Source organism: Haliotis asinina, chromosome 10, assembly GCF_037392515.1.
Source record: "Haliotis asinina isolate JCU_RB_2024 chromosome 10, JCU_Hal_asi_v2, whole genome shotgun sequence".
In the NCBI taxonomy this organism is placed as follows: Eukaryota; Metazoa; Mollusca; class Gastropoda; order Lepetellida; family Haliotidae; genus Haliotis; species Haliotis asinina.
This window is the reverse complement of record NC_090289.1, coordinates 40,646,849-40,665,587: the sequence shown is the minus strand read 5'-3', so window position 1 is coordinate 40,665,587 and position 18,739 is coordinate 40,646,849. Positions and strand designations below refer to the sequence as shown.

Below are 18,739 nucleotides of genomic sequence, written 5' to 3'. Positions count from 1 at the left end.
TTCTATACATCGAATCAATAACGGAATGAATTCTTTGTGGGAGTCCCTCTGGACAGTGACATGTTAGATTTAAGGAATTTTCGTAAAAGACTGATGAAGATGACTAAAATGATAGGTGACAGCAAGTTAGCAGAACATATTGATATAAAATATTAGTGTTCATGACATGATTCAATGATTGCAGTCAATATGTGCCAAAAATACTTCATGGGAACAGTTTATAAGCACCGGTGAAAGATTTCAGTGCCATGTGACCAATTAGACGACGACACTTTCTCCGAATTTCCCCCACAAGAACTTCATGACGTCCAAGACCACCATCTCGTTCGTGTTGTACTCCAACATTCTCAGAGCAAACACGCCATCCGTAGCAAGGTAATCTCGCGTGAACTTACCCTCAGCATGAGACTTCTGCAACTTACGATCAATGCTGCACAGATATTTGTGTACATATGTGATCCGCTTGGATGGGATGATGACGTTTTTGAGCCACATGATGTAACTGTAGACCCCGAAGAATATCATGATGACGAACCAGAACCACAGAAAGGCGAAGATCTTTTCGTTGAACAAGTTGATAGACAGCACGCACTGTACCGTATAGCGTTGAATGTTTTGCATTTGACGAATTTCGAAGTCGCATAATGTTACCCTGGGGAATCTTGGCGATTCCCTCAGTTCGCTGTTCGTCAACAGATGTTCGATCACCTCCGCTCCATACACCCAGTAGTCCATCGCAAGGAACTTGTTCAACAGGAACAGCATGCCAACAGAAACAAACATGTAGAGGATCTTAATGCCAAGGTAGAGACCCGCTAAGTAGGTTCCAGTTCTTCTTCCAAGACAGAAACAGCAGCATGCAGAGAGTTTTTCAATGATGACGTGAAGGATGCCATATGTTGCCCGTTTTGATGCCCTGAGCCAACGGTCTATGACATGTCCTACTATTTCAATGTGATGCTCACGTTCAGATCCAAACTGGCAGTCATCACACAGCGCGATCATCTTTTCAAGATTCACCCCGCTCTTCGTGTTCAGCATCTTCCAGAAGAGATTAGGGGCTTTGAAACACAGGGCCAAGAAGAGTAGGATTATCGGAACCCATTGGTAATACTTGATCTCTTTTTCCTCCCGTTGGTGTATGTCTGTGGGTACGTACTCAGTCTGGGGTATGTAGTAGGTGTCTTTGATCCAGCAGATGGCTTCGGTGTAGTTACAGTGAGAGTCGGTGAACTCTGCAGGACACCAACAATGGATCGGGTCGCCCACGTACTCGGTGACACCCACGACTATAGCCATGATTGCAAGCATCAGGACCGTCCATCTGTGGTGGAGGCGGTCGGAGATGTCGTCGTCGGAGTGTGGAGGGAATAGCCGTAACGGAAGATCAGCTCCAACCACATATCTGGAAAGAAAAAAAAAATAACAATAATATCTCTCACATTGGAGTGAATTTAGTTTTACACCATCAGTGCAGGGGCCACAAGAAATGGTCTTCACAAATTGTTTCCAGTCTGGAAATCGAACCACAGGCTACCTCTGCAAGTTCTACGTAGGACGTGAGCGTATGTGTGAACGTATAGGATAAGGGCTTATGTTGACTGTAAATGGTTATACAAAAGAATCCTTCACTCTAAGGATAGCAATACCACAGGTTTATTTCAAGAACTGTCTGAAACATCATGTTAAATCTTCAAACAAAGTATCCATTTACACATACAGAGTTGACTGTTGGGGGTTTACGGAGATTTTAAAGAAACCCGTGTGGCTTTGTCTAAAAATGCTTTTACTCAGCTTTACCAAACTTAAGGCCTAGGAGTTTAATTAGTTTCCAAACTGTTTCATTTGTAGGGCGCTTAGAAGGCATTTTCAGACATGACGCATCGACAAACATGATTCCTAATTCCTATTTTTGCACTGCATTTACCCATTTTGTTTAAGGTGTATTAAGGTGGTTGCCAGGACACAACACTGAAACACCTGGCATCACGATTGTTTGGGTAACATGGATATTTAGTCGTTCACAAAAAGAAATTACAGCAATTGTGTCACAAAAAGCTATGTTGTCATTGTACAGATACATACATACATACATACATACACACACACACACACACACACACACACAGAGAGAGAGAGAGAGAGAGAGAGAGATACACAAAAAAAGTATATATGTTAATGTTTTTGCAGTTGTTCCACATCTTGAGGCCATCTGACTCATGATCACTCATAAAATGTGCTCACATCAAGGTTTTATAAACGTACAATGACACCTGTATACGCTATACACATACGATCTGCTTGTCTCCAAATGGGAATGATAAATTGCAAAAAGTCGGGAAGTCCAGTCAGTATTATAAGACACTATGTATTGAATAACCCGTAACAATATCTGCTGTAATGTTATACTCATAACTGAAGGAACTATTACATGTTGTTGTAATATGCTCGTGGGTGCAGTTCACGTGGAAATGTCTGCGGAGGGCTTCTGCAGTAGCACATTGCATACAGGTAGGACACGCTTGGACTTGTAGGGCAAAACTGGTTGTATAATTGTGTATACTTTGTGACTACCTTTAAATGTGTTAATAAATATTCTTAAGGACTTACAATACTGTTTTTTGCACAATAAGTGGACATGTTGTAAAGGGAGTTAGCTTGAGTTCATGGGGGCGCAGGGGAAACATGTATTTCATAGTGTGGTATGTTTGCATACGCATTATGAGGACATAAGAAAGCAGACGTTCACTGGTTTGATTTCAAATTTATTCAAACTGGGTAAATACTGGTGTTATCTAACTTTTTTGCCGAACACGTGACATCATCAGTGATTTTCACTGAATGATCAGTATAATTGTTTGTGTTGTATGTTGTTTATCGCCTTAATCAGCAATATTGCCATGTGATCTGTAAACAAGAACCAGAGAATACACTGATCAACGACATCAAGATCGTCGATCTCCGCATTTAGGATACGATGTCATGTGTCAACCAAGTCAGCGAGTCCGACCACGCGAGTCTGGACCAGAGAATCCAGTGATCAACATCATGAGCATCGATCTACACAAATGGGATACGATGAAATGTGTCAATAAGGTCTTTACGAGTTCATATAATTGTCTCCGTTAATTTCTTTAATTATCTTTAACAACCAATTGTATCCGTTTCGACTGACACTCCAATCTGGTTATTTTCAAGTGTCAACGTGTTATCTTTCAACACAACACCAAATCGTATTTGTCTGTTTATCGTACCGTTTTATACATATGCTTTAAATTTCGATTTCACGTGGTACAAATAATTGAAAGACGTAGAAACATAACAAAATTGACCCAGCCGAAAAGCAAATTGGGTACGAATTATGAAAAGTTAGGATAGCCTTATACCTTTTCCCGGAGTCGGACCCGTCTAAAACGGACGGCCTCGGTTATATGTCTGTGGTCATAAAAAACGGTGTCTGGAGTACTGAGGTTCCATTATACCAGACAAAATGAACGAATAGTTGTCTTAAAGTTTATTCATAAAAATATAAACCATGATTAGTAAATCATCAAAACATAAAATCCACGAAACAAGCGTAAAGATATCCAAAACTAGAAAAGTATCACAATACCCACACAGGGCTAAAATATGTCTGTACGTTCTGAAAACACACCCTAACGTGCGGCGTAGTGGAATGTCATGGAAGTAGTTTCAACAAAACGTTGAACACTATTCATTTGTGTGGTGATTTATGTCAAGTCAAATGATTCATGTCTACTTTTGAAATGTCGAATAACATCATTATTTCATATGGTACCGACATACCATGGATCTTAGGTGAGTGCGTGTCGTACCGGGAAGACTAAAATATATTTTTCAGATGTCCCGGGAGGACTAAAATGTATTGTTCGGTTTTCCAGGGAGAGGTAATTAGGGAAGTACCGCCAAAGCTACAGATAAAGTGTCGGGAAACATAATCCATGTCGGGAGTAGAGAGACATCATTTGCGAAACATAGTTATAATCTTCGCTTCTTTAGAACTTTATATTTCAACTTCAAGTCCTGTATTCCTATAAGCAACCATCGGTGGTACAAGAGCAAAGAATATACAATATTAACAAAGGAATGGCAGCTGAAAAATAACTCCAACTTGCCGCACCATCGGGAGCAGAGAATACTAACCTATGTCCCGTGTAATACCATATTTGTGAACGGGTGAATGGTTTGGTATTTAACAAGCGAACTATGTACAGTTGACATAGTTTAGTATTTCATTTATTACTCATCCAACATTAGCAAAATAATATCGAGCTAAGTACTTCTTTCCTAGGAATTCAACGAGTGTGATGACACTTAGCTTTCCGCGAATCGTAACTGTAAAACACTTTGAGCTCATACGTACATACGTGTACGCATCACGTGATGTTATTACACAGTTTGTAAAATCATTAAACAGTGATATCTTCAACGCTTGATTAATGAAAAAAGGTAATCTTAAAAATTGTGAATAGACACGTTCTGGTTGCTCGTTGTTATGCGTTGAAAGGGGACACACTGAGTTACGGTTTCGGTTTGACAGGAATGTTAGGTTCTGTGCGCCTCAGCCTGGAACCCACTTTAAGCCAATGCCTCATTAATTTCGCGTTTCATTTTATCTTATTCTGGAAAGTAACCTAGATCATAATTAACCGATGGATTGGATTTATAGCCCATCATCAAACGTCAGATATGGTGTCACCATGCTATTATCAAATTTACAAGGACGTAAATGTGCAAATGGGCTACGCCTTTATTCCCTGCTAATGGTAACGTTTAGCTACTTGATGTATGGGATCCTAACATAGTTGGCAATGAAGCATGCGGTTAGTGTTACATATGATCTTGGGAAATACGTGGAATGTTGATTGTAGAACCACCATCGGGTATACAGTTTGAGGAAGCCTATTTACCTTTAAAAGACCTTTAAAACAAAACATGAACATGACATAAGCAAAGCCTGAATATAACATGAGCGCAACTAATTTACATCAAAGAAACGCCATAGACTATCTCTAATCTCTAATGTCAGTTAGTGAGTGTAGTTTTACACCGCTTTTAGCAACATTCCAGCGATATCACAGCGTCGGACACCGGAAATGGGCTTCACATACTGTGCCCATGAGGGGAATCGAACCCGTGACGAGCGAACGCCTTAACCACTAGACTACCCCCCCCCCCTTTCATGCAATGTGTCATGTGTAATGAACTGAACATGAGTATAATCTATCATCTGTGAGTGAGTGAGTGAGGTTAGATTTAAACCACTCTTCGCTATATTCAGTCAGATCAACGAGGAACACCAATCGGCTCCACACATTGTATCCATGTGAAAAATGGAATCCTGTAACACAACTAGGCTACCCCACTGACCTCATCTGTGATAAACGGCTGAGAAATGATAAATGTTATCAATTATATTAAAATGTTGCAAGCATGAACGAATCTCTGTCATGGACTAATGGTTCACTGCAGCGGAATTTCGGCATTCAGGTATCCCTAACATAATGTAATGGCGAAGTTGGAACTATGGCTTAATGTATCCATGTCTTTCCTCCTCAGTTTTTATGAGTCGCATATATCTAGGTCTTCGTCGAAATCTTTGATTTGTCCCAAAGAAGCCTCATGATTTCCATAACAACCATTTCACTTGTATTGTACTCAATCATTTTGAGGGCAAATACACCGTCCGTTGAGAGATAGTCACGTGTAAACTTAGCCACAGCCGTGGAATTCCTCTTCTCCAGAAGTTCTTTGTCAAAGTAACCAAGGTATTTATTCACAAAGTCGAACCTCACTGAGGGTATGAGTATTTTCCTCATCCACACGATGTAGCTGTAGAGACCCGACATCATCATCATCACAAACCAGAACCACAGAAACGCAAATATTTTTTCATTGTATAAGTTCACAGATAACACACACTGAACAGTGAACCGCTGAATATTTTGCAGTTGGCGAATATCGAACTCGCACAATATCACTGTGGGAAATCTCGGCGATTCAGGCAGCTCCCTGTCAGCAACAAGGGTTTCTATGACTTCATATCCGTAAAACGTATATTTGATGGCAAGGAATTTGTTCAACATAAATATTATACTAATTGACACTGCCAAGTAACAGATCTTTACTCCCAGATACAGGCCTGCAAGGTATGTTCCAGTCCGTTTCCCGAGACAGAAACAAAAGCAAGCAGAGGTCTTTTCAATGATAGTATGAACAGTCCCGTAGGTTGCTCTTTTGGATGTCGTCAACCAACGATGTAAGAAGTCTCCAACTTCCTCCATGGCGACTTCCCTTTGCTCACCAAGCTGGCAATCATTGCAACGACAGATCATCTTATACAGGTTGGCCCCATTTGCCGTCTTCAGCAATGTCCAGAGGATATTTGGACCTTTGTAGCAAAGTGCCAGAAAGAGAAGGATCGTGGGCACCCATGGGTAGTACTTGACTTTAGCGTTCTTATTGCCCTCGTCGGTGGGGAGACTTTCATCAGTGGGGACGAAGTAGGTCTCCTGGATCCAGCAAAGAGACTCGGTGTAGTTGCAGTGAGAATCGGTGAACTGAGCCGGGCACCAACAATGGATGGGGTCGCCAACATATTCCTGATACGTGACCAGCAACGTCAGCAACATAACCGTCCATCTGTGGTGGAGGCGGTCGGCGATGTCGTCGTCAGAGTTTGGAGGTGTTACACGGATGGAAGGGGGGTCGATGTTACCAAACCTAATAATAATCAAAATAAATGGTTCAGCATGCATTCTAGTCTATAGCTACTTCATGTACAGGGTACATCTACATTTACCATTAGTAAGACAAAGACATAGGATAATATGGCGTTGTTGCGCGTGTCTTGTGCTTACTTGAGCATGAGAGTTTTGAGTAGAGATGCACTCCAGAAACATAAATCTCGAACATTATTAACAGATAGAGGTTGAGGTCGTGCGTCATGCGCAGAAATGCTCTGGTGGTGTGTTGTCTGGACATGTTTATTTTTTGTTACAATGTAGCAGTTATAAAAAGTCGGAGTCCATGACCAGATTCGAAACACGGATGCGATTGTACACGAGACCAAAGTGGTTAATCCCATCAGCAAGTTGACAATGTAAGGAAGTCAACTGTTGATTGCCTCCACTCTCCCATACATATTCTGCTCTGAACAAATATAAACTAGCATATCCTGATGTGCTGAAAATTCTTCGCTCAACAATATTATGTTATCGTTTCAAATTATTTGAATCTCTCCCTCTCTTTACAGGGGAGTATGTATTTCAAACCTGCCACATCCTCTTGTTCAGAGTTCCATATCTTTGCAATTCAACTGTCGCGTGTTTGAATCCCATAGCCAAAGTCAGCGACCAGTATGTTTGATCTTGTCTAGGATATCAAACAGACACTCCCTATCAAACACATTGGTGGCACCGATTATACTGGATACGCTCACTTTTTGGAGAACCTCTGGTACATCATTAGTTGATAGTGATATCTAGAAACAAGCTCAGTCATCACAGCACGTAACGCCAATCACTGGATTGTCTTGTCCAGACTCGATTGTTTACGGGCCGCGTCGTACAGCCATGATACTGCTGAACTCGGCATCAAACAAACACATTCGCATGATATTGTCACAACTGCACAGTCGATTCTGCTTTCGGCATAGATTTCTTACGAAAGGGGAGAGAATTATCTTAACATCCCTGTTTTCACACAGTTACACTGTCCGAATACATATGACCACGCACTATGACATGGCCACTCAGATGGTACTGCGGAGTGATGGCTTATATGTGTTCATCTCCTCTTCACTCTCTCCACGTCGGACATGATACAGTGTCAGTTTCAAGTTTCAGGTTACACCATCATTTACGTTCATTGCGTCATGGCTGCGGTCGGGATAACTAAGAGGTTAAAGCGTTCGCTCGTCACGACCCGGTTGGGTTCCCCACTTGGGTACAATTTGTGAAGCCCAATCTGGTTTCCACCGATGTGATAAAACTAAACTCACTCACTGGTAACATCACGGGGGCTGGGGGTGGGGTGTGTGTGTGTGTGTGTTAAAATTCTATTCCCAACTTTGAACTTGGCAAGTGTAGCATCTTCATGACACATTTGAGTATTGAAGACCTTTTCAAGGCCTCAGCCTATGTTGAGCTGTATTCATGTTCGATTTGACAGAGAAAAGTCATAGTAATTCACTATGTACACAGTTTTATGTGAACACAGGAAAACACACGATTACCGACAACAAGATACATGGATGTCATTTATAATGAAATTCACAATACAGGAATGTGTAAAAATGTTAAAACAACACGTCAAATTATCTTATTCAATAAATCAATATCTTGAAATGTGACCAATGACCAAATAATATTTCACAGCTAAATCATTAAAGCTATAAAATACCACGTTTGATTTTACAGCAAATATATACATGGCAGAATCAAAAACCGTATTATCTCAAAATTGTATGAGTCTTGAGAGTCTACGACTACGATTTCTTAAACAAGACTTTTCAGTCTGAGCTGATACTGTTCGCGTTGCTCCAATCAACACTCCTTAACTGAACATTTACCATATATGGGTTCCGCCAGTGGAATAGTATATTTTGCATTAAGTCTTTCTTTGTTGTGTCGTGTTTGACAGAACATGCAATTCTAAATACTAGTAAACTAGTTTACGCTGGGACGACTGCGTTCTGCAATGAACTTTGAGCATGTACTTTATGAACATCAAACATATACCTGCCTCTGACACATTTATGTTATCCAGTCTCCGGTCAGCGTTAGCATTGTAATTCAACAGTTTTGATAAGCTTGACTAAAACAAACATCTATAATTCAGCTATGTGTACAGTGTGTATTTCAAAATATTTAAACAGTAGTTGATTAAAGCAAACACAAAAATATATGGGATTAACACTTGAAAGGTAAAACGTTTATTATTCCTTATTTACCTATTCCATATCCTAAAGAAATCTCCAAATGAAATCAGACATGTTACTGTCTTGCCTACATATGGAGACTTCAAGAGACACATTAATGCAGTTCCCAAATAAATGATATATGGGGCATAAGTCAATCAATATCCTTTTTGATCAGAAATCTTTGCTGAAAGTTGAGTTCAATTTACGATTCCAACGCTATCGCATCATTTGTGTTCAATAACCATTAACAACTGAACCTTCTGGAAGCTCCATTGAGTCACTACAGACTTGAAAATCCCTATATCCATTTACAACTGTAAAAGTAATTCATATCTAGATTATTCAGATTGGCCTTATAAAAGTATGTTTTGCAAGGGGACACGCAATCACAAACTTCAATAAAAGCGTTTCCACTAGTACACCATGACGCTATCCCCTAAACTGTCCTGCAGGACCTTCACCACATCAACCACTAGTATTAGTCCATGACGCTATCCCTGACACTATCCCACAGAACCTTCACCACTTCACCCACCAGTATTAGGCCATGACGCTATCCCTGACACTATCCCACAGAACCTTTACCACTTCACCCACCAGTATTAGACCAGGACGCCTATCCCTGAAACTGTCCCACGAGATCTTCACTACATCACCCACCAGTCTTAGACCATGATGCCCTCCCTGAAACTGTCCCACGAGATGTTCACTACATCACCCACCAGTATTAGACCAGGACGCCTATCCCTGAAACTGTCCCACGAGATCTTCACTACATCACCCACCAGTATTAGACCATGATGCCCTCCCCGAAACTGTCCCACGAGATCTTCACTACATCACCCACCAGTATTAGACCATGATGCCCTCCCCGAAACTGTCCCACGAGATCTTCACTACATCACCCACCAGTATTAGACCATGATGCCCTCCCCGAAACTGTCCCACGAGATCTTCACTACATCACCCACCAGTATTAGACCATGATGCCCTCCCCGAAACTGTTCCACAGGACCTTCACCACATCAACCACCAGCCTCTCACTAGTGTTGTACTCCAACATCCTCAGCACAAATACACCATCTGTAGAAACATAGTCTCTTAAGAATTTATCCTTTGCGTGATTGTCCTTAAACTTTCTGTCGACATAGTGCAGGTATTTCTGAACGAAAAACGTCCTCCCTGAAGGAACCATTAACTTTTTTATCCATATAATGTAACTGTAGAGTCCAATAAGAGTTATAATTACTAACCAAAGCCAAAGAAAAGCAAATATTTTCTCATGATATAGGTTAACTGCTAAAACACATTGTACTGTGTATCGCTGAATATTCTGTAGGCGGCGTATCTGAAAATCACACAACGTAACTCTGGGAAACAACGGGGATTCTCTCATTTCCTTATTTTTAATGAAATTATGTATCATTTCTACTCCAAAGACCGTGTACTCCATTGCAAGTAATTGGTTCAACAACAACAAAATGCCAATGGACGCAAACACGTAGCAAAATTTGACACATAGATACAGTCCTGCTAAATATGTCCCATTCCGTCCCCCAAGACAGAAGCAAAAACAGGTGGAAGCCTTTTCAATGACCGTGTGAACCAGTCCGTAATGAGCTCGTTTTGATGTGGTCAACCAGCGGTCCAGATTCCTTCCAACGACCCGAACGCATTCCTCTCTCTTGTCTCCAATCTGGTTTGAATTGCAATAGCATATCATCTTTTCTAGATTGATTCCGCCTCTGCCACTCAGCATCTTCCAAAACATATTTGGAGTTTTGAAACACAGCGCTAGGAAAAGTAAAATGATAGAAACCCACTGGTAGTATTTTATTTCCAACTCTTCTCTTTCAAGGACATTGTTCGGTAGGTATTGGTCAGCTGGGACGAAATACGTGTTCTGGATCCAACACAATGCCTCGGTGTAGTTACAGTGTGAGTCCGTAAACTCTGCTGGACACCAACAATGGATTGGGTCCCCCACGAGGTTGACAAGCATCACGACCACTGACAACAATACCAGTAGAATCACCGTCCATCTGTGGTAAAGCCTGTCTGTGATGCCATCATCAGAGTATACTGGGAGCACCTCGATATTGGGAAGGGTGATGAGACCCAACTCGAACCTAGTAACATTCAAAACAAATAGATTCAGTGAGTAAGTGAGTTTAGTCTTACGTCAATTTAGTAATATTCCAGCAATTGGGCCCAAGAAATTGGGTTCACACATTGTGCCCAAGTTGGGTATCGAAACCGGATCTTCGGCGTGAGGAGCAAACCCTTGAGCCCTTAGACTACCCCAACATTCCCAAACTTTTAATGACCTCTCGAACTAGGTTCTGAACCCTCTCCATACCACCTCATAATTCACCGGTTAAATAAGTAATTTAGCAACGCGATGTTGTTTGTATGGTGACCGCGTGTAAATAATCAAGCATAATAGGCCTCCAAACTACCAATACTCCATCTAGACTTACAGGAACTAGCATTCGTATACCTTGTGGCGACATTGTTCATACGGCGGTGTCGTTTACATGCCTACCATTGTCAGCTATGACACTGTACCCGTGAAGATCAGTTTTAGAATAGGCCTTCTGTATCCCATGCTTGTTGTAAGAGACGACTATCGGGATCGGATGATCAGGCTCGCTGACTTTACAGACCGCCGCCATATAGCTTGAATATTGCCGAGTGCGGTGTCAAACAAACAAACAAACAAACAAACAAACAAACAAACAAACAAACAAACAAATTGCGGCACTGCACTTCGGTGAGACGACAGTCGTCTAAAAGCTGAATTAGGAATGGTTTGGATACTGCTAGTCCTGGCACAATCGTGTTAAGTGTTTTTACATAATTATTTCAAACCTAAAACCCTCACGCGTGATGTAACAATGTCTCATTGATAATGCAACATAGAGAAACACCACACCAATTATTCTTTGTGAGCTTGTGGCAATGTGTTTCCTGTTTGGTCTGACAATTACCATGAACTGACACGAGATACATGTAGACACATAAGGCGGGAGAGTAATGAATGTAAATCCCTTGAAGCACACTCCATGTCAACTAACCCAAGGTTAATTGTTGTGGTGCTATAATCATATGGGTTAGCGTAACTAACGTGTTTGAAATCCTTATCCCGGAAGGAGTAAGAACCATTGATGTTGAACCGACTTCAACAGATCTTCTTGATCTTCATCTGTAATGGTTACCATACAACGTTACCATTATGAATAGCCAGTAACTATTTTTCAATCGTCTAAACCCCTCTCATAGTTATATGAAACTAAAGGAGTCCATTGTACTATTATTCCCCCTAACGGTGAGCTACCAAAACAAAGCTATTTTAAACTTTTTAATGGGCGTTCGCCTTTAAAATGGAGACAGGTGTGTGTCACAGCTATCATTTATTTGTAACGTATTGATGTTCACTCATATGCTGATACAATCATATGATTGAATTGTAGCAAGGTTTAACAAGACGCCATTAATGGTTAATTTTGGAACTTCCCTCACAGAGATTCCAGAACGTCCATCACAGGCATCTCACTGGACGTCTACACACATCTTCTTTTGCCTTTGAGTATATATTTGATGCACTTGTAACATTGATTCATTTGCACTTATTAAAGCGTGAGCACTCGCTATGACTCAGAAGCATTTTTTACACGGTGCCACACTCAATACTGTGACCTTAACTCCGAATTTAAGAGGCATGTGCTGCAAGAGTGTCTTTCCCAGGGAAAACATTGACGAGAAGTATTGTCGACTATGTTAGTCATGCACATCGATGACTTTAAAGGCATAACATTTTTAAGTGTACCACCTGGAACAGTGCCAAAGGAGACGTACATTTTATATCCGTGAAACAGAAACAGTTTGTTTGTTTGGTTGTTGTTTTACGCTCCAATTAGCAACATTTCTGCTTTATTGCGGCTGTTTGTAAATAGTCGTATCTTAACAAGAAACTCCAGAGACCAACAGCATGAGCATCGATTAACATAATCAGTTTCAAGGAGATAGATAAATAAAGATGCTTTCTGAGAGATAGTGAGGCTCCAGATAAAGATGGTTTGCAAGGAGATGTATGGAGGTGGTGAGGCTCCAGATAAAGATGGTTTGCAAGGAGATGTATGGAGATAGTGAGACTCCAGATAAAGATGGTTTGCAAGGAGATGTATGGAGATAGTGAGACTCCAGATAAAGATGATTTGCAAAGAGATGTATGGAGATAGTGAGACTCCAGATAAAGATGGTTTGCAAGGAGATGTATGGAGATAGTGAGGCTCCAGATAAAGACATATATCCAGACAGTAGAACTCCGGATAACGCAGGTTTGTAAGAGAATGAGTCACGATCAGATTTCTCGAAACCTCACAAATGTCTGTCTTGCAGCCGTTTTCTGTGCACCCCCGACGCGCCTTGCGAAAATGTTGAGATGCTCCCATAAAGATACAAGAGTATCATTTTATACTTCTGTGTGCCAGAAGGAGGAAGATGGCATACCGAGGGAAATTGACAGCGTCGAAGATGCGCTAATTGAAACAGTTCTACATGTTGGTTTTGGCTTGAGGCGACATGGCTTGACGAAGACTCACATACATCAGGTAACAGTGTGACTTCTGGAACATGTAAACTCTCGGAGTTAACGGAGAAACTGTTTCTGGGGACGACATCAGTTGGTCTTACGTTACGGTGACTTTTATCCACACGTCGACAATTTAGTTTTCGAGGAAAAGGGCAATTATATTTCAAGTAAATTGTGCCTATATGACATCGAAACGAGTCTTTATTGTGGACGAGACACAGTTCTTACCCCATGTCAGTGAAGATTGAGTTGATGACTTCTTACTTTTCCAATACAGTTGGTCGATTAATTAATTGAGAAACAAAAATTGGCAAAGGTGTGGTTTTGCCAAATCATCGTGATATTAGAACCTGGAATTTTCTCATAAGATGGGAAAATTACGAACAACACAGTGCAATTGATCTTATGTGTCTAGATACTTTCAGATAATAGGTAACTTCACACGAACTATCGGGTAACGTCACATCGAGGTGAAGGAACGTACATACATCGTCATCTTAATTTACATGTCTCATCTAATTCTGTATGATTCTTTGGTAGGCTTGCCACTTTTATAATGACAGGTTTGAGGAAAAACATACTGAATCCAATTATTACGGTGGCCATTTTACACATCATTTGTCACATCAGAGAACCAGAAAATATCGCTGACATCCCAGGTATGTTAATCAACAGGAATCGGTATACCAAATCAGTCGATAGAAGCAACACGCAAGACCCTTTCAATATGTGACCCGAGAAGGTTCTTGGTGGAATAGGCCTTCAATAGCCCATGCTTTTGAAAGGCGACTATGCTTGTCGTAAGAGGCGACTAACGGGATCGGGTGGTCAGGCTCGCTAACATGGTATACACGTCATCGATTCCCAATTGCACAGATCGATGGTCATGCTGCTGATCACTTGATTGTCTGGCCCAGACTGGATTATTTACATACTACCTCCATATAGCTGGAATATTGCTGAGTGCGGCGTAAAACTGAACTCACTCACTCTCGTTCCCTATGTAGAAGAAAGCTCTGCTAAAAGAAGCGTCGATTGTACAATTCTGACAAAATAATGAGTATGTATTTGTTTCGTTTCAGCAGTAATTACAGCTGTAGGATGTTGTTTGTTAACAAATCTAGTCAAACACTTAACCCACACAATGTATGGAAAACAGCGCGCAAACGCATTCCATTGTGTTACATCTTACCATTCGCAAGCGAAGTAAAGTGCGTGTGGGCGATTCTAGACACTAACATGTCTGTTCTGGAAAAGTTTCAGATGAAAAAAACTCTTTCCATGTTTAGAGCATTTTTTGTTAAAAGCAGACTGAGTCAATTGTCACGGTTGTTAGATCATACAAGTAAAGACGAGTTACACATGAGCGACAAACACCCTGGAACACGTGATCGATCGTTGTCATACGTGATTCAATGTTATTCGAGATAAAGATCGAAGTGCTACCACGAAATACCGAATGCGTTGCCATTGGCGGCGGGGTACCTAGAAATGTACCTCTCTTGTAAGTGGGGTACATTGAAAATAACAGAAGAGCGGGTCAGCTGTTGTGTTAAGATATGGAGGTACAATAAAGAAGTTAGTACAATGTAGAAGTTGTAGTGGTAGAAGTGACGTTGGTTAAAGTAGCAGTGGAATGTAGTTGTAGTTGTAGTAGTAGTAGCTGTAGTAGCAGGAGCAGCAGCAATACTTGCAGTAGTTGTAGTAGTAGTTGCTGTAGTAGTAGTAGTTGTTGTTGTTGTAGTAGTAGCACTACTACTGATACTGATACTGCTAGTAGTAGTACTGAAACCGAAAAGGTCGCCTGCTACACATCCTTATAACTTGACATGTAACAGCAATAGACGTTCTCGGGGGTATGCTCAATGCGTAGTAACCTGATACCCAGCGCTCTGAACATAAGGCACGCCCAGATCTCGCTATGGAAACTTCATATATGTAATTCCCAAACGTGCACACAGAAAGTGAGGTTAATAAAGGCTATAAAGATACGTTAAATTTCCAAAAGATGTTTGTAACGTTGAGTCCTTTGCCTTATTGCAATGCAACCCCACCTGCATCTATGGCATATGCATCAGAGGGGGTTGTCTTGGTTGCCTTCGTTAAACCAAGGAAACTGTTCTCTGATTTAATCTTTGTCGCCCGGGACGGGTAAACATTGAGACCGGAATGTTCTGCAGTGATAACATGCCTAGGCTCTCGAGCAATACTGAATCAGGCTCGTGCGTCTGGAGAAAATGGTCATATACACAGAAGAGTGACATTTCTCTTGAAACCAGATACGGCCATGTTGTTCGTGATGGTGCGAGGCTCAAGTAAGAGACGTCATATCGTTTGTTTTAACTTACTAGACACTCACATATCGGGATGTTAAGAATTGTTAAAATAAATTTATAAGATTATTCTTATTCAAAATGTTACAAAATACGTCTAGTTAAATGGCGAATATTTAAGCAACGTAAGACAAAGGGGGGTAACTGCTTTGGTTGCCATCACTGTCGCGCAACATACGCAACAGCTGGCTTAGCGCACGTGCCGAGTGCTGACCCCTGACGGCAGATTCCGAGGATAGGGACAGATGAGCAGAAATATGAGATTTCAAAAAATACGATAAAACTTCTGTCTTGTTGAGGGCGTACTCGGTTCCGAGAGACGAGTGTTTTTGTTTACGTAAAGTAAAAGCGTTTGGCTCAAAGACACGCCCATTGAAATGTTTTCAGTTCGACAGTGCGTGGATGGCATATTTAGAACAATAGTGTTTTCACGTGATGTTCATTTGCTTTCATTTATTATTGTAATATTTGTTCGACAAATGTCATCTGGTCACGTGGTAGCAGGATGTAGGTCAAGTTATCATCCCTACGATCGTTATGGGAAAAGGATATGTCTGTGTTGGGTTGAAAAAGAAGGTTTATGCATACCTTGCATGAGTCTTGTAAACAAAATGTTAGTTTTGATACCAAAACGAAAGCAATACCTGAATGTCAATACCTAACCACATTAGACCAGAGTTCAAGGCAAAAAAAAAGAAAAAAAAACAAAAACAAATTGTAGCGCGTAAAGCAAATTTGCTGTTGCTGTATTTACCAGCATCACGCATAGTTTCTGGCCGATGGCTTAAAATGCAATACAGATCACCAGTTTTGGGTTCCTAGCGATGGAAACTTACATTACCTATGGGTCGATTACTTATTACGATGGATGCTTACAAACTCCATCAAATCTGTCCATCACAACAAACGGACTGAACACGTTGTAATGTTAAAAGTCAGAAACTGTAACTGAAGCGGTGACTGAGAATAATGATCGTCTTTGGGCTAATATCGCTTCAAATACGTGTGCCTAGTTTAGCTCGTTTAACCATCGGACTAGCCTTTAACAATGCTCCTAGTTACAATTATTAGTTTAAACGCTAATTCCTAAAAAATAATAAATAAGAGCTTGTGGTCCTTAGACTGTACTGTCCGCCTATTTTGAATTGCCGCTTCGAAAGACAGAATAACTATACAAGCACGAGCTAACCATTACGTACAGCATTGGAGCAGGGCTACCGTGGGACTAAACCAGTCGAATTCGGAACTAAACTCCAAATAAGTGCGTGGTTAATATTATCCGAAGGCCGTTGAATATCCGGTATTCATACATTCTCGATTGGTTCATGTTAACTTGTATTCGTTACGATGGTGGGAAAATAATTATACGTATTACATTGTTTTTAGGAACTCTACACTTAAGATGATACCATGTTCAAGAGATATAATATTACCTGTACGTAAACACATTATCTCTTCAGGTTATTCTACTGTGATCGTTATATCAGTGTTTAGTGTTTGTTTCTCTTTTTCAACAGCGTCAGCCAGGTGCTCAGGTATTGTGGAGAAACAGGAAATTGCATTTCCATCCGTAACTCGTAAATTGATACATGCATTATTTCAAGCACTGGTATCTTTTTGTTCACTTAACGTGTATTTACCGTTGTCTGTCTCATCTTCAGTGAGACAACTAAATGTTGAGTTGTCGTGAAGATAATATCTTTCTTGCCTGTCGGCATTGTTATCTGTCGTGAGGATAGTAACATGTTCGCTAACAAACGCTGGAAGTTGTAAAGAGTATAGCATATGTTTGTTGAAAGATTACTCCAAATTATTAACAGATTGTAAGAGAGGGGAAGGAGTAGGAAATTCAGAAACGAACAGGAAACGACCGACTCCAGATGTTGAAAAGGTTTTTTGTAGACGATTTCGTATTTTTATCGTGAGACGGGTCCCATGATTCGTTATTTATCGAGACCTTTGACATATGTGTGAAACATCTTCAGAGCACATCTCAAACATATCACCACATAGGGACAAAGCATAGGCGAAAAGTTACTTAGATGCTTATATGAATGAAACATGTAACAAATGTAACATATATGTGCATGTAACAAATTGCATTGGTTGTAACAGGTTTTTAATGCAAGTATTCGCATCAATTTCTTTAATACAAAAGTTCATAAACGGCTATGATAAGTAAATGGTTCTACATGACACGAATGTAAATTTATGACATAGAATGGAAGATATATTACTAATTTGTTTCGCGTATTTTTTTTCAGAGTATTTCGCGCATGGGCAGATGTGTTCTCCATGTAGTGCGGGAATAGACAACGTGATGACTCCCGGCATTTTACTCAGTGCTCGAGCATGCACATGAACGGCTGCTAAACTCGCTCGAAATCCACAAAATGACATGTGAGTCGGATGTGGAAATGCAATGTCATAAATGGCATGTTCTTAGTGTAACGATACCCATTACTTGAATAAATGAAACTAAACAATTAAAATATTTTAAAGATACTCGCGTTCAACAAAGTTAACACATCCATAAGGAATTAAAACAATTAAACTATTATCAGAAGTGATTCTTTCATTACTGCCAGAACGCATTGAGCGATAAGGCGTGTGCTCCTGTATTAAACAGCAATGCGGCGCTCCACTTCCAAGCATACATTCACGTTCTCATATGACAAGCAATATATACCATTCCTCCAGTGCAGTGGGAGGCAACGCTTTGTCCACTGAACATGGTCAAAAAGCGCTTCCTTCACCATTTCCTATAAATATTATAAGTATAATAATTGAACAAGTTTGATAAAAGTAATAACATGTAAGAAAAAATGCGGAAATCAACTTACGACATGTTTTAGCCTTCCTCGTCGG

The 18,739-nt window shown here is 40.6% G+C and overlaps 3 protein-coding genes across 3 annotated transcripts; all 3 read right to left on the bottom strand.

Moving 5' to 3' along the window:
* Positions 1-258: 258 nt before the first annotated feature.
* Positions 259-5,396, bottom strand: LOC137297764 (innexin unc-9-like). The gene is made up of 2 exons (XM_067829709.1): positions 5,392-5,396; positions 259-1,405 (listed from the first exon to the last, which is right to left on the bottom strand). Exons 1-2 carry the CDS (start codon positions 5,394-5,396, stop codon positions 259-261), a joined length of 1,152 nt encoding a protein of 383 aa, XP_067685810.1.
* Positions 5,397-5,600: 204 nt separating this feature from the next.
* On the bottom strand, positions 5,601-6,779 carry LOC137297763 (innexin unc-9-like). The gene has a single exon (XM_067829708.1). It carries the CDS (start codon positions 6,777-6,779, stop codon positions 5,601-5,603), a length of 1,179 nt encoding a protein of 392 aa, XP_067685809.1.
* A 3,141-nt stretch (positions 6,780-9,920) lies between these two features.
* On the bottom strand, positions 9,921-18,719 carry LOC137297762 (innexin unc-9-like). The gene is made up of 2 exons (XM_067829707.1): positions 18,715-18,719; positions 9,921-11,073 (listed from the first exon to the last, which is right to left on the bottom strand). Exons 1-2 carry the CDS (start codon positions 18,717-18,719, stop codon positions 9,921-9,923), a joined length of 1,158 nt encoding a protein of 385 aa, XP_067685808.1.
* Between the last annotated feature and the right edge of the window lie 20 nt (positions 18,720-18,739).